The sequence below is a fragment of the Scyliorhinus canicula genome, chromosome 2, assembly GCF_902713615.1.
Source record: "Scyliorhinus canicula chromosome 2, sScyCan1.1, whole genome shotgun sequence".
In the NCBI taxonomy this organism is placed as follows: Eukaryota; Metazoa; Chordata; class Chondrichthyes; order Carcharhiniformes; family Scyliorhinidae; genus Scyliorhinus; species Scyliorhinus canicula.
In genome coordinates, this window is record NC_052147.1 from 82316041 (window position 1) to 82330670 (window position 14630).

At 48.2% G+C, this 14630-nt stretch overlaps 1 protein-coding gene across 5 annotated transcripts in view; it reads left to right on the forward strand.

Moving 5' to 3' along the window:
* Positions 1–14630, forward strand: part of strn3 (striatin, calmodulin binding protein 3) — a 292821-nt gene that overhangs the window by 253109 nt on the left and 25082 nt on the right. For all 5 annotated transcript variants that reach the window (XM_038781429.1, XM_038781437.1, XM_038781440.1 and 2 more), the window contains 2 exons: positions 6162–6329; positions 9138–9278. In XM_038781429.1, coding sequence (XP_038637357.1) covers positions 6162–6329; positions 9138–9278 — 309 coding nt within the window. The remainder of the gene's footprint in view (positions 1–6161; positions 6330–9137; positions 9279–14630) is intronic.

Sequence of the window (14630 nt, forward strand, 5' to 3'; positions counted from 1 at the left end):
GGCATCAACTCCATGGTGCAGGGCACCAACTCCATGGTGCAGGGCATCAACGAGTGCGAGCCCCAGAGGACGGCATGGCTTTGGATCTCACTCCAGTTGCCCCTCAATCCCAAGGAGGAATCCAGGGTTTCCCGAGCACCCATAAGGAGAAGGATCAGCTGATGCATATTCAGGGCCTTCCACTCAGGAGATCCTGGGTGTATCGAGCACATCTGATTCCTCTCTTCCTGTGATTGACACAGCTCTGCCCTACAGATAGAACAGAATGGCACCAGCATAGCTGTGCAGCCCGCAAGCAGGCCAGGGTCTTCCAAAGTCATCTCAGAAAACAGGACTTTTCAGATAATGTGCTGCCTTCTCCTCAGCTGTGGCTCGTGGGAATACAGCAAGGTTAGAACGGTTAAGAAATTGTAGTTGCACAGTGGTGTTGCACGTGTGTTGTTAGCCACTTTGGATTTGGATTTATTGTCATGTGTACCGAGGTACAGTGAAAAGTATTGTTCTGCGTACAGTCCAGGCAGACCGTTCCATACAGGTAAAACATAGGGCATACGATAAAGACACAAAATACATAGACATCAGGAGAAGCATATAGAGTGTAGTCCTACTCAGTAAAGACAATATGTGGAGAGATCAGTTCAGTCCATAGAAGGGTCATTGAGGCGTCTGGTAACAGTGGGGAACAAGCTCTTTTTTAATCTTGGTGCATGTTCACTGACTTCTGTACCTCCTATCTGATGGAAGAGGTTGGAAGAGAGAATAACCCGGGTGGGAGGGGTCTTTGATTATGGCTCATTTTTTCCAAGGCAGCGTGATGTGAAGACAGAGTCTATGCATGGGAGGCAGGTTCACGTGATGGACTGGACTGTGTTCACAATTCTCTGCAGTTTATTACGGTCTTGGGCCGAGCAGTTGCAATACCAAGCTGTTAAAAATTGGTACGAGTCAATGAGGAAATGCCGTATTTCTTTAGTTTCCTGAGGAAGTATAGGCTCTGTTGTGCTTTCTTGGTTGGCGCATCGACATGGGTGGACCAGGACAAATTGTTGGTGATGTGCACACCTAGGAATCTGATGCTGTCAACCATCTCCCCCTCGGAACCATTGATGCAGACAGGGGTGTGTGTGATACTTTGCTTCCTGAAGTCAATGACCAGCTCCTTAGTTTTGCTGACATTTGAGGAAGAGATTGCTATCCTTACACCACTCCACTAGGTTCTCTATCTTTCTCATGTACTCTGACTCATCACTGTTTGAGATCCGCCCCACTAAGGTCATGTCATCAGCATACTTATAAATGGAATTGGAACCAAATTTTGCCACACAGTCATATGTGTATAGGGAGTACGTAGGGGGCTAAGTGCGCAGCCTTGCAGGGCCCCGGAATTGAGGCCTATCGTGGAGGAGGTGTTGTTGTTTATCCTTGCTGATTGTGGTCCATGGGTCAGGAAGTCGAGGATCCAGTTTCAATGGGAGGAGCCAAGTCCTAGGTTTTGGGGTTTTGACATGAGCTTGGCTGGGATTATAGTTTTGAAGGCAGAGCTTAAGTCAATGATTAGGAGTCTAACGTAGAAGTCCTTATTGTCTAGATGCCCCAGGGATGAGTGTAGGGCCAGGGAGATGGCAATCACTGTGGATGCTACCTCACGGTAGCATGGTGGTTAGCATCAATGCTTCACAGCTCCAGGGTCCCAGGTTCGATTCCCGGCTGGGTCACTGTCTGTGTGGAGTCTGCACGTCCTCCCCGTGTGTGCGTGGGTTTCCTCCGGGTGCTCCGGTTTCCTCCCACAGTCCAAAGATGTGCGGGTTAGGTGGATTGGCCATGCTAAATTGCCCGTAGTGTAAGGTTAATGGGGGGATTGTTGGGTTACGGGTGTACGGGTTACGTGGGTTTAAGGAGGGTGATCATTGCTCGGCACAACATCGAGGGCCGAAGGGCCTGTTCTGTGCTGTACTGTTCTATGTTCTATGACTGGTTGTGGCAGTATGCGAATTGCAGTGGATTAAGAGATTCTGGGAGTATGGAGTTGATGTGTCTCATGACCAACGTCACAACACTTCATAATGAGGGATGCCAAAGTCACCAGACGGTAGTCGGTGAGGCACGTTGCCTGGTTTTTCTTTGGCACTGGTATGATGGTGGTCTTCTTGAAGCAGGTGGGAACCTCCGGGTAAGGAGAGGTTGAGCTGTCCGTAAACACACCCGCCAGTCGTTCAGTGCAGGATCTGAATGCGTGACCAGGGACTTCGTCAGGACCCTTCCTTTCTCAGGGTTCACTTTCAAGGAGGCCGATCTAATTTCGGAGGCTGTGACGGTAGGTATAGGTGTACCGAGGCTGCTGGGGAAGTTGACAATGGTTTGTTGGTTTCCTGCTCGAAACGAGCATAGACTCCACTGCATTGAATGCGAAACAAGCATAGAATGCATACATGTACATAGCGAGCATTTATGTAAGTATGTGAATACCTCTCTAATGTATTAAACCTCACTTTTGGATCCGTCTTTGTGCCTCTCTGCTCTCATTCCATTGATCCATAACCTGCTGAATACACAAGTGCCGTCCATCTAGCACGTAGAGGCTGGATGCAAAAGAACTGCACCACCTCCATCTCCCGCCTGCAAGGATATTGGCTCAGTGGTTGGCGTTTCCTCACGCCTACAGGACATAGTCATGTCAGTATAATCCTGGTAATGAGGAGGAGACCTCCCCACCCCCATACACAGACGCACACACACTGGTCAAGCCTACCACTCAACCCAGTCATCTCGGCACCAAGAATCCTGCGACTATACGCTGAGAACCATTCCTCTGGCACCAGTGACACAGATCCTCATCACCACCCTTTCTAAGGAGGAACCTACAATAGGAGAGATGAGTTTAGCAATGCATCATCACCCTGATATAACCTTGGTCACAGAGAGTCTGCAAGCTGCCTTTAGCCAGACCGGAGTCCAACATTCACAGTAGCTCTTTCAGAACCAATACTCTGTCCTCACTGTCAGTCATCATCTTCATCCTCCTGCACTGTTTGGATTAAGGGCAACCGGACCATTCACATGATAGAACCAGTTACATGGTTGGAATGTGGTTGTTACCACTCAGTGAGGAAGGACTGTCTCCCATGATGGGATTTCTGTGTCCATCCTGGTCATCCTTGAAGCCGGACTCTACTAAAGCGTACTGAGCTCCCCTCCCCAATCGGGCCCTCGCCATTGCCTGGCAGCTTTCCTCTGTCTCCTCCTGGGGTTCCCCTTGGTGGACTCTTTGCCGTCCTCCTCATAAGAAGATATGTGCTGCTCATCCATATCCTCCTCTGCCCAGTCCTTACCCTGTTCCTGTGGCAGGTTGTGGAGGGCGCAGCACACAACCATGATGTGTAACACTCTCTGGGGAATATATTGGAGAGCTCCACCTGATCAGTCTAGACTTGGCACTGCTTCTTAAGCATCTCAATCGCCTGCTCAAGCAAAGCATGAGTAGCAGCATGAATCTCATTATAATTGTACTCTGTGGCCTCCACACAACTTCATCAGCCAGTTCCTGAGGGGATATCCGTTGTCCCCGAGGAACCAACTCTGTAGCTGATGAGCTCCATCAAATACCTCCGGTATCTGACAGTGGCCAATGATGTAGCTCTCCGGGAACCTACCACACACTTACAGGATGTGCTTGGTATAGTCGAAGACGATCTGGACATTCGGGAAGTGGACGCCCTTACAGTCTTTGAAAGAAACATCTTGATACCATGGGGAACGGAGAGCCATGTGCGTGCAATCAATATCTCCCTGCATTTGTGGGAAGCCAGTTTTGCAGTCGAACCCAACAACTCTGGTGGCGTGGCTAGCCTGGTGCCAGTCAAAATTTATGTAGTGATGGGCCCTTGCAAACAGTGCACCTGTGACCTCCCTATTGCACTTATGTGCGGAGCCCTGGGAGATGCCACAAAGGTCACAATAGAGCCTGAAAGGAGCCACTGGCATAGAAAGTTAGGGTAGCTGTGACCTTCAGGGCAACAGGCAGTGGGTGGCCTCTGAGACAATGAGGTGCCAACTCTTGGGGAACCTGGCAAGTGATCAACCATTTTCCTGGACTTTCGGTAGCTCCTCCTGGACTGGTTCTGCCCATTTCCTGGAAAAGCAGCCACCATCTACACACTCAGGGCCGCAATGACACCTGCCTCCGGGTAGCCAGACGGAGGTGCAGGTGTTGTCTCTCTTGCCTTGCCCCTCAAGGGTAGCAGGGGAAATAGTCTATGAGAGCGCCACTGCAACAATGCTTGTTTGTGGGACAGCCTGGGGAGCTCTGAAATCTTTGGCCTTGCCTCTCAACAAAAGCAAGCCTTGAAATTAACTGAATGGAGCATCGTGCAAAGGGTTAACCTGTGAGCGACAAACAGTGCCACTAACACATCGGAACTTAGTGGACAAAATTGGCTCGTCTGTCGAAGGTGAGGAATGTTACATGACTAATGGGTTACTGATCTGGCAGGCAATGGTGAGCTCATTGCTCTCATGGCTCTACATTAAAGCTTATGTGATCAGTTATTACATCGCTGGCTGACCCTACATCCTGCCCTTCTGAGCGAGAACCTCATTGTCAATGTGATCTCGCTGGCAAGAATATGATTTCTGACCTCTCACCAGATTTTGTGTTTACGCCGCCATTCCGCGGGTGCAAACTCCTGGCCATAGTTTGTATTTCTGGTTTTTGCACCAATTTTCGAAAATTGACTTGAGAGATGGATCGTGTTTCTCTTTGGTAAGCCAAGCTTTACATGACTGCACAGAATGTCCTTGTGAACCTTTGCCCTGCCTAGAAGAACATTGCTATGCCATTTGGGAGGAATGCGTTGGAGTGGGGGCTAAAATAAAAATATATATAAATTAAAGGAACACAATTATTTTTCTTCATTATTGTTTGTGCTAGTTATTTGAAAATTAGTTTGTCAATTAGAACATAGAACATAGAACAGTACAGCACAGAACAAGCCCTTCGGCCCTCAATGTTGTGCCGAGCCATGATCACCCTACTCAAACCCACGTATCCACCCTATACCCGTAACCCAACAACCCCCCCCTTAACCTTAACCTTACTTTTATTAGGACACTACGGGCAATTTAGCATGGCCAATCCACCTAATCCGCACATCTTTGGACTGTGGGAGGAAACCAGAGCACCCGGAGGAAACCCACGCACACAGGGGGAGGACGTGCAGACTCCACACAGACAGTGACCCAGCCGGGAATTGAACCTGGGACCCTGGAGCTGTGAAGCATTTATGCTAACCACCATGCTACCCTGCTGCCCTAAAATTAATTAATTTTATTTTTTTAGCCTTTAATATAAAATCTATGCAGTTGTCAATTGATATCTAGAAATTACATTGTGAGGAAGAAAAATCAAATTCCAATGTGAAATCATTTATTAAGATACCACTGATCATCAAATTACCTACCTGAATCAAATAACCCACTATCTGTCACAACACCACCAAAATAAGAAATGTATACTAACATATTGCTATATTTCTGTGTACTTTACTACATTGAGTGCTTTCCAAATTAATAATCTGCATCACGGTTGATAATAAACCACTTTTGCTCTCGCAGGCTGACTTCACTTCAATATTTAGAATTTCCTGCATGAATTTACTGGAGACTAGTGCATTTAGTAGGGATACATGTTAATCGTCAGCGGGGGGCGGGGGTGGGGGGGGGGGGGGGGGGGGGGTGGGGGGGGGGGGGGGGGGGGGGGGGGGGGGGCGGGGGGGGGGCAGTAGAGTAAAGTAGGAGGGAAAATATGGCGGGTAGTACCGGTGGGAGAGGAGCGGGCTTGTGTAATATGTTACGATGGAAGTATTGAAAGTACGTGGATGTTTGCACATTTTTGCCTTTTTTGCTTTCTTTCTTTCTGATGTCTGTAACTGTTTATAAAGCCAAAAACTACCTCAATAAAATTGTTTATTAAAAAAAAAGGATACATGAAAATGAATGAAAATCGCTTATTGTCACGAGTAGGCTTCAATGAAGTTACTGTGAAAAGCCCCTAGTCGCCACATTCCGGCGCCTGTCCGGGGAGGCTGGTACATGTTAATATCAGGAAATGTTAAAGAACTCTGGGCACCTCCAATTTAACTATTTTGTGTCTTATTGTTCTGCAGATCCAAGTGTCATATTAAATACATTGGTGGCTCACACGGACGCAGTATGGGGTCTTTCGTTTAGTGGTATCAAGAACCGGTTGTTATCCTGCTCAGCAGACGGCACAATTCGGTTATGGAACCCAACTGAGAAGTCACCTTGCCTCAGTACTTATAATGTAGAAGGGGGTAAGTGTAAATATGTTTTCAGTTATTGATTTGATACATATTCTTTTGTAATGCTATGTTTTGTATCATTAAAAATGTAAAGATATAAGTACAGTTTTTAAACCTTTTTTTGGATCAGTTGTGAAATGAGTAATAGACAACAAGAGGAAAATTTTGACAGCTCGACACAAAGTAAATACATTCTGTGAATTCTACATAAAAATATAAGGTGCAACCATGCCGCACTTTGCTTAATGCAAATAAGCTTGCTGTGGCTGACTGATTTACATAAAAAATATGAAGTGCACTAGATTCATAGAGGTCTACAGCACAGAAAAGTTCCTTCAGCCTATCACATCTGCATTGGTCAAAAAACAGCTACTTAACTATTCTAATCCCATTTTCCAACATGTGGCCTTGTATACAATGGCATTACAAGTGAACATCTAAGTACTTCTTGAATGTTATGAGGATCTCAGCCACCACCATCCTTCATAAGAACTAGGAGCAGGAGTAAGGCAGCACGGTAGCATTGTGGATAGCACAATCGCTTCACAGCTCCAGGATCCCAGGTTCGATTCCGGCTTGGGTCACTGTCTGTGCGGAGTCTGCACATCCTCCCCGTGTGTGCGTGGGTTTCCTCCGGGTGCTCCGGTTTCCTCCCACAGTCCAAAGATGTGCAGGTTAGGTGGATTGGCCATGATAAATTGCCATTAGTGTCCAAAATTGCCCTTAGTGTTGGGTGGGGTTACTGGGTTATGGGGATAGGGTGGAGGTGTTGACCTTGGGTAGGGTGCTCTTTCCAGGAGCCGGTGCAGACTCGGGCTGAATGGCCTCCTTCTGCACTGTAAATTCTATGATCTATCTGGCCCCTCGAGCCTACTCCGCCATTCAATGAGATCATGGCTGATCTTTTGTGGACTCAGCTCCACATTCTGGCCCGAACACACAACCCTTAATCCCTTTATTCTTCAAAAAACGATCTATCTTTATCTTAAAAATATGCAGTGAGTTCCAGACTCCAAATACCCTCTCGGTGAAAAGATTATTCCTCACATCCCCTCTAAACCTCCTGCCCCTTACCTTAAATCTGCGCCCCCTGGTTATTGTTCCCTTCACTGCGCCCCATGGTTATTGATCCCTCCACCAAGCCAATCTGTTGCTTACAAGGGAAATTAGAGATAGTATTTGATCCAAGGGTGACTTATACAAATTGGCCAAGTAAAACAACAGTTTAGAATTCCACAAAGAAGGACCAAAGGATTGATTAAGAAGGGGAAATAGAGCATGAGATTAAGCTTACAGGGAACATTAGAAACTTTTACAGTCAGTTTTTTAGGTACGTGAAGAGAAGAAGATTGGTGAAGACAAATGTAGGTCCCTTGCAGTCAGAAACAGGGGAATGTATAATAGGGGACAAAGAAATGGCTGTGCAACTAAACACTTACTTTAGTTCTGTCTTCACAAATGACGCAAATTAGATACCAGAAATGTTAGGGAATGCAGTGTTTAGTGAGAGGGAGGAAATGAAGGAGATCAATATTAGTAGAGAAATGGTGTTGGGGAAATTGATGGGATTGAAGGATGATAAATTCCCAGGGCCTGATAATCTACTCCCAGAGTACTTAAGGATGTGGCTCTAGAAATAGTGGATGCATTAGTGGTCATATTCCAGGATTCTATAGACTCTGGGACAGTTCGTACAGGTTGGAGGGTAGTAATGTAACTCCACTATTTAAAAAGAAATTAGAGAGAAAACATGGAATTATAGACCAGTCAGCCTGACATCGGTATTGGGGGAGATTCTAGAATATATTATCAAATGTTTTATAACAGGGCACTTCGAAAACTGTAGCAGGATCAGACAAAGTCAGCATGGATTTATGATGGGTAAATCTGCTTGGCAATCTACTGGAATTCTTAGAGAATGTAACTAATAGAGTTTACAAGGGGCAACCAGTGGATGTGGTATATTTGGACTTCCAGGGTGACTCGGTGGCGCAGTGGCTAGCACTGCTTCCTCAAGGCTCCGAGGACCCAGGTTCGATCCAGCTTTAGGTCACTGTCCATGTGGAGTTTGCACATTCTCCCCGTGTTTGATTGGGTCTCACCCACATAATCCAAAGATGTGTGGGGTAGCTTGATTGGCCATGCTAGATTGCCCCTTAATTGAAATTTTTAAAAATATAATATATATGGACTTTCAGAAGGCTTTTGACAGTCTCGTATAAGAGATTAGCATCTAAAATTAAAGCACATGGAATTAGGGGTAGTGTATTGAGATGGATAAAAAACTGGTTGGCAGACAGGAAACAAAGAGCAGGAATAAACTTGTACGGCAGGGGTGGTTGGGCCTAGTCTTAGAAGTACCAGTGAGGGCAAAAGAGAGATGGGGAATAAGGAAATGGAAGTGAGCTTGAATGTTGACAGTGAACAAAGAAATGGTCACCTCCCAAAGGGAAAGAAAGATATATGGGCAGGGTTAAATTGTATTTATGTAAATGCATGGACTATTGTGAACAGAATTGGGAACTGGAAGCAGAAATTTCTCTGTGACATATGGCTAGTAGCATTGACAGAAACGTGGACCAAGCTTTTAAAAAATTATTTTAACAAGTGGTCTTGTTAAAACTATACAAGGCACTCTACATGAGTAGCCCTAATATCAACAAACTATTTTTTCCCTTTTCCATAACATCTATCCTATAGGTTCTTGGTGTTAATTTCTAGATTGTCTGTTTAATGCCAAATGTTACGCTGTGTACCTAGTTAATATTTTAGTTAAGATGCTAAAATATATGATTACCTTGTTTTCATTTGAACTTGCAGAAAATGGAATTCCCACATCAGTTGATTTTGTGGGTGATGATCCTGCACATATTTTGGGTTCCTTTAATAGAGGCAACACAGTCATTTACGATATGCAAACTTCTCAGCCTTTGGTGATGCTGGCATCGCAGGTAGACGCAGGTGAGTTGCATGCAAATAAGTGATTGAACTTTTATGTGTTGAGTCTATTGCAAACAAAATTACTTTAGGCGAAATTATCGGTTCTTCAGCCTACTATCTGGTGACCACTGAGGAAAATCATTAATTATTTCTTCCATTCCCTCTTTCTCTTATGCCATTTGTTCCCCACCTGACCCTTAAAGTGATAATTTGTTGTAAGTCTCAATTCTCATTTTGCATGTCGGGAGATTTATTCCCGCATATTAGTTTTCTCCCTCGGAGTTCACTCTGTTATTTCCTCACATCTGCTCTGGCTTCTCACAATAATATCTTTTTACTGTGATTGAAGCATTTGTTTGCTAAATAGGTAAATTCAAGAACTGTTACTGCATTTCTTCCCCTCGGTAGACATTTAAATGTCTAACGTTGAAGTATTATTTTTATAAATGTGGTTTTTGAACAAAGTATATTTACCGTTATGTACACAGAATACGAAATGTATATAGAAGAGAAGGGCGCACCCAAACATACCAAAACAAAAAGTAATAATATCAAAGAAAATAAAAAAGAAAATAGAATAACTGGTTGGGTATTGTGTACCAGCTCAACAGTCGCAACTCCGTACAACTGGCAAAATTATTTACAACACATAAGTAGGCGGGGAGGGGGGGGCTGGAAACTGGGGAGGTAAATATACATCTGGGTGCCGGAGAAACAATTACAGTGAGCAATACTCAAATGGGTTTGGTGTTGGTATTGTCTCTTGCTTCTCCCGGACGGATCTTGCTGCTGTTGTCGTGTCGCGCTCACCTCCGCTTCAGCCGTTTCTCCCGTCATTCGCCTGTATTCTCCTTGTTCTCTGTTCCTGGAGATGCCAAGTTTCTTATCGTATCCTGTGCCCTCCTTCCGGCTGTCATTTCCCTGCCTTCTTCCCTGTCCCTTCCCTCTTCTCCCCCCCCCCCCCCCCCCCCCCTCTCTCTCTCTCCTGGTCTATCTCGCCCTCTCATGCTCTGGCTACTTTCCCCTGATTCTTGGCTACCTGGCTATCCTTCTGCTTGTTCGTTGGCCACAAACAGGTCCTGGAAAAATTGGGTGAATGGCTCCCACGTTCTGTGGAAGCCGTCGTCTGACCCTCGGATGGTGAATTTGATTTTCTCCATTTGGAGAGATTCCAAGAGGTCGAACAGCCAGTCTGCAGCTTTGGGTGGTTCTGCTGACCGCCAGCCAAACAGGATTCTATGGCAGGCGATCAGGGAGGCAAAGGCAAGGGCGTCCGCCCTCCTCCCCAGGAATAGATCTGGCTGGTCTGAAACCCCGAAGACCACCACTTTCGGGCATGGCTCCACCCTCATCCCCACCACTTTGGACATTGCCTCGAAGAAGGCTGTCCAGTACCCCGCAAGTCTGGGTCAAGACTAGAACATGTGGGCGTGGTTGGCCGGGCCTCCTTGGCACCGTTCACATCCATCCTCCACCTCCGAATAGAACCTACTCATACGGGTTCTTGTTAAGTGGGCTCTACGTACCACTTTTAGTTGCATCAGGCTGAGCCTTGCGCATGTGGAGGTGCTGTTGGCCCTGTGCAGTGCTTCGCTCCAGAGTCACCACCCTATTTCAATCCCCAGGTCCTCCTTCCATTTCATTCTTGTTGCGGCCAGTACGGTGTTGGCCCGTTCTACCAGTCGGTCATACATGTTGCTACAGGTTCCTTTATCTAGGATGCTTGCGTCCAGTAACTCTTCCAGTAATGTCTGTCATGGCGGTTGTGGGTACATCCTTGTCTCCTTTCGTAGGAAGTTTTTGAGTTATAGATACCTTGGCTATTTCCCCCTGGCTAGCTGGAATTTCTCTGACAGTTCGTCCAGTGTTGCGATCCTGCCATCCATGTATAGGTCCCTGACTGTCAGTGTCCCTCCGTCCTGCCCCCACCTTTTGAAAGTGGCGTCAGTCACTGTGGCTGGTTTAGCTCACCAGGCTAAATTACTGGCTTTTAAAGCAGACCAAGCAGGCCAGCAGCACGGTTCGATTCCCGTACCAGCCTCCCCGGACAGGCGCCGGAATGTGGCGACTAGGGGCTTTTCACAGTAACTTCATTGAAGCCTACTCGTGACAATAAGCGATTTTCATTTTTTTTTTTCATTTTCAGTGCTGGTGTGAACCTATGCTTGTTGCAGATGGGAGCTTTGTCCGACATTTTGGTCAGGCCAAATTGAAATGAAAATCGGCCACATTCCGGCGCCTGTCCGGGATTGGAGGGTGGCTTTTGGGTGGGGATTGGAGTGCTGCCGTGGCGAGGGCCCGGAGGGAGGTCTCCATGCAGGAGGCCTCTTCCACGCGCACCCACTCGGTTTCTGGCTCCTCAATCCATCCCCTTATTCGCTCGGCCGTCTCCGCCCAGTGGTAGAATTGTAGGTTTGGGAGGGCTAGCCTGTTTTTTTTGTAGGACCTTCTTTGGGATCATAGAACATAGAACAGTACAGCACAGAACAGGCCCTTCGGCCCTCAATGTTGTGCCGAGCAATGATCACCCTACTTAAACCCACGTAACCCGTATACCCGTAACCCAACAATCCCCCCATTAACCTTACACTAAGGGAAATTTAGCATGGCCAATCCACCTAACCCGCACATCTTTGGACTGTGGGAGGAAACTGGAGCACCCGGAGGAAACCCACGCACACACGGGGAGGACGTGCAGACTCCACACAGACAGTGACCCATCCGGGAATCGAACCTGGGACCCTGGAGCTGTGAAGCATTGATGCTAACCACCATGCTACCCTGCTGCACTAAGATCCTCACCCACCTAAGAAATATATGAGGGCAGACATAGTCTTCCTCCTCCAGGAGACACACCTGAGAGAGCAGAACTCACTGCGGGTAAGAAAGGGCTGGGTGGGACAAACCTACCATTCCTGCCATGGGACAAGGGCCAGGGGTGGCAATACTGAATCAGCAAGAGGACGATATTTAGGGCGACAAAAACGGTTACGGACCCAAGGGGATGGAACGTCATGGTCAGAAGGGCCCTGGACGGGGCACCGGTAGTGGGGGGGGGGGAGGGGGAGACTGACTTCAACTGTGTACAGGATCCAACGACGGACAGATCAAACCCAAAACGGGGAAAACCTCAAGCATGGCAAGGGAACTCAGTCACTTTATGGAACAGATGGGAGCGGTGGACCCCTGGAGGTTCCCCCACTCAGGGGAGAAGGAGTATACACCAGAATTGACTTCTTCGTGATGGGGAAAACAGTGCTTCTGGGGATAGACAAAGTGGAATACTCCGCAATTGTGATATCAGACCACGCTCCACATTACATGGACGTGCGGCTAGAGACGGGCAGGGCTCAACGCCCCACATGGAGGTTGGACATTGCCCTACTAGCTGACAAGGCCTTCAACGAAAAGATATCACGGGCCATAGCAGAGTACACGGAGAACAACCAGAATGGGGATGTCTCACCCTCCACGTTCTGGGAAGCACTAAAGGCCGTAGTAAGAGGGGAAATCATCGCTTTCAAAGCGCGAAGAGATAGGGAGGAAAGGGCGGCTAGGGTTGTTGTTGGGTTATGGGTATAGGGTGGATACAATGGTTTGTGTAGGGTGATCATGGCTCGGCACAACATTGAGGGCCGAAGGGCCTGTTCTGTGCTGTACTGGTCTATGTTCTATCTTTTCACTGGGCCGTTGAGTCCCCTTACGTTCCAGGTGACTATCCTGGTGGGGGGCTTCTGTCATATTTACCTGGTGGACGTGCCCCTGCTCTCCGGGGTTTCCCTTTGTTTGGGGGCTGTCCAGGATGGCCGGTGTCGCTGCTCTCTCCATGCGGTCGGGTCCCTGCGCTCCGGGGTTTCCCTTTGTCCAGGAGGCACCCGACATGGCCGCCTACTGTGTGTCTGCGGGTGGCTGCTTGCAGCGATTCCTTGTTTCGAGCCCTTGGTTGTAGCACTTTGTAGCCCTATTGCTATTCCTTTTCTGGCCTTGTTTGTCCCTCCTTCCCTGTGTCCCATCACCCCCCCGGTCCATCCCTGTGTCTTTCCGCACCCCCCCCCCAGTCTCTCCCTTTCCCACCCTTTTTCCTCCCTCTCCCGTAGACCCCCTCCTTTGTCTCTCTTTCCCCTGTTCCTATCCCCGTTTGCTCTCCCGCCTCTGTTAAGTGATTCCCCCCCACCACCTTCCTGGCGCTGCGGCCCTGCTTTGTTGCATGTCCCCGGTGCTAGCTTTCCGGCTAGTGTAGTGACCCCCCCCCCCCCTTCTCTGGAGTTACTGAGTCGCTTCTCCCTTGCCCGGCCTCTGCGGTTTTCTGCCCACTCTTCCCCATCCTACCCTGCACTCCTCTTGCTTGCTCTCCCTTCTCCACTACTCTCGTTCCCTCGTGCTGGGGGCTGGTCTCCCACTCCCTCGGGCATTGGTTTGCTTTTTGCTCAGGGTGCGCTCACCGTGGTTGGGGTGGGGTGGCCTGGTGTTGCCTCTTTACCCCCCCTTCCCCGTCGGCGTGTTTCCCTATCTTGGAACCGGTGCAGTTCAGCTGTAATTGCTCTTGGGTGGTCCCCTGCCTTGGGCTTCAGGTGCAGCGACCGGTGTGCTATGTCCATTTATGGTGGGTTGGGAAAAGTTTTCCTCCCCACTAAGTTGCCTAGCATCTCGGCCATGTATGCCGTGGGGTTTCTACCCTCGATCCCCTCTGGTAGGTCCACTATCCTTAAATTTTGCCTTCTCGAGTGGTTTTCCTGATCGTCTACTCTGCCCTTCAGACTCCCCTGCGTTGTGCCCAGTCTCACCACCTCCTTCTCCAGGGTCGTGATCCGGTTGCTCATGCCCCTCGCTGCTTTCTCCAGCTCCTCAATGGTCGCCTCTTGGCCTTCCAGTTTCTCCTCTTGAGCTTCCAGTCTCTCCTCTGCTCTGCCCAGGGCGAGCTGCACCACCGCCAGGGCCTTGGCCATTGCTGCCTGCACTGCAACCTCTATGTCTGCTCTGGCCTGTGCCTTGTTTTCCTGCTGAATGTCCCTCAGTGCCTCGGCAAAGGCTGCCTTCCAGATCCAGTTCCCCTCTGGCCCAGGGGGAAAATGCTCCTGGCTGTCGAGTTCTTTTTGTTGCGGCGAACCTTCTGTTCCGCCGCTTTGTGCGTAGATTAACTCTTCTGAACGGGCTCGCCCATTGCCCCATCTGGTTTTGGTGCCCCTTCTCCCTCTGCTTTGGCTCCCTTCTGGCATTTTTTTCCCCCTCCCTTTTTTCCCCTTTCTTTTCCCCCTTTTTCTTTCCCCCTCCCTTCTCTCCTTTACCACTTTTTTTTATAAGATTCTTTTCAAGAGAATTTGTTTGTTTTTTTAAAAACAGAAGTGGGGCAGCACAGTGGCGCAGTGGGTTAGC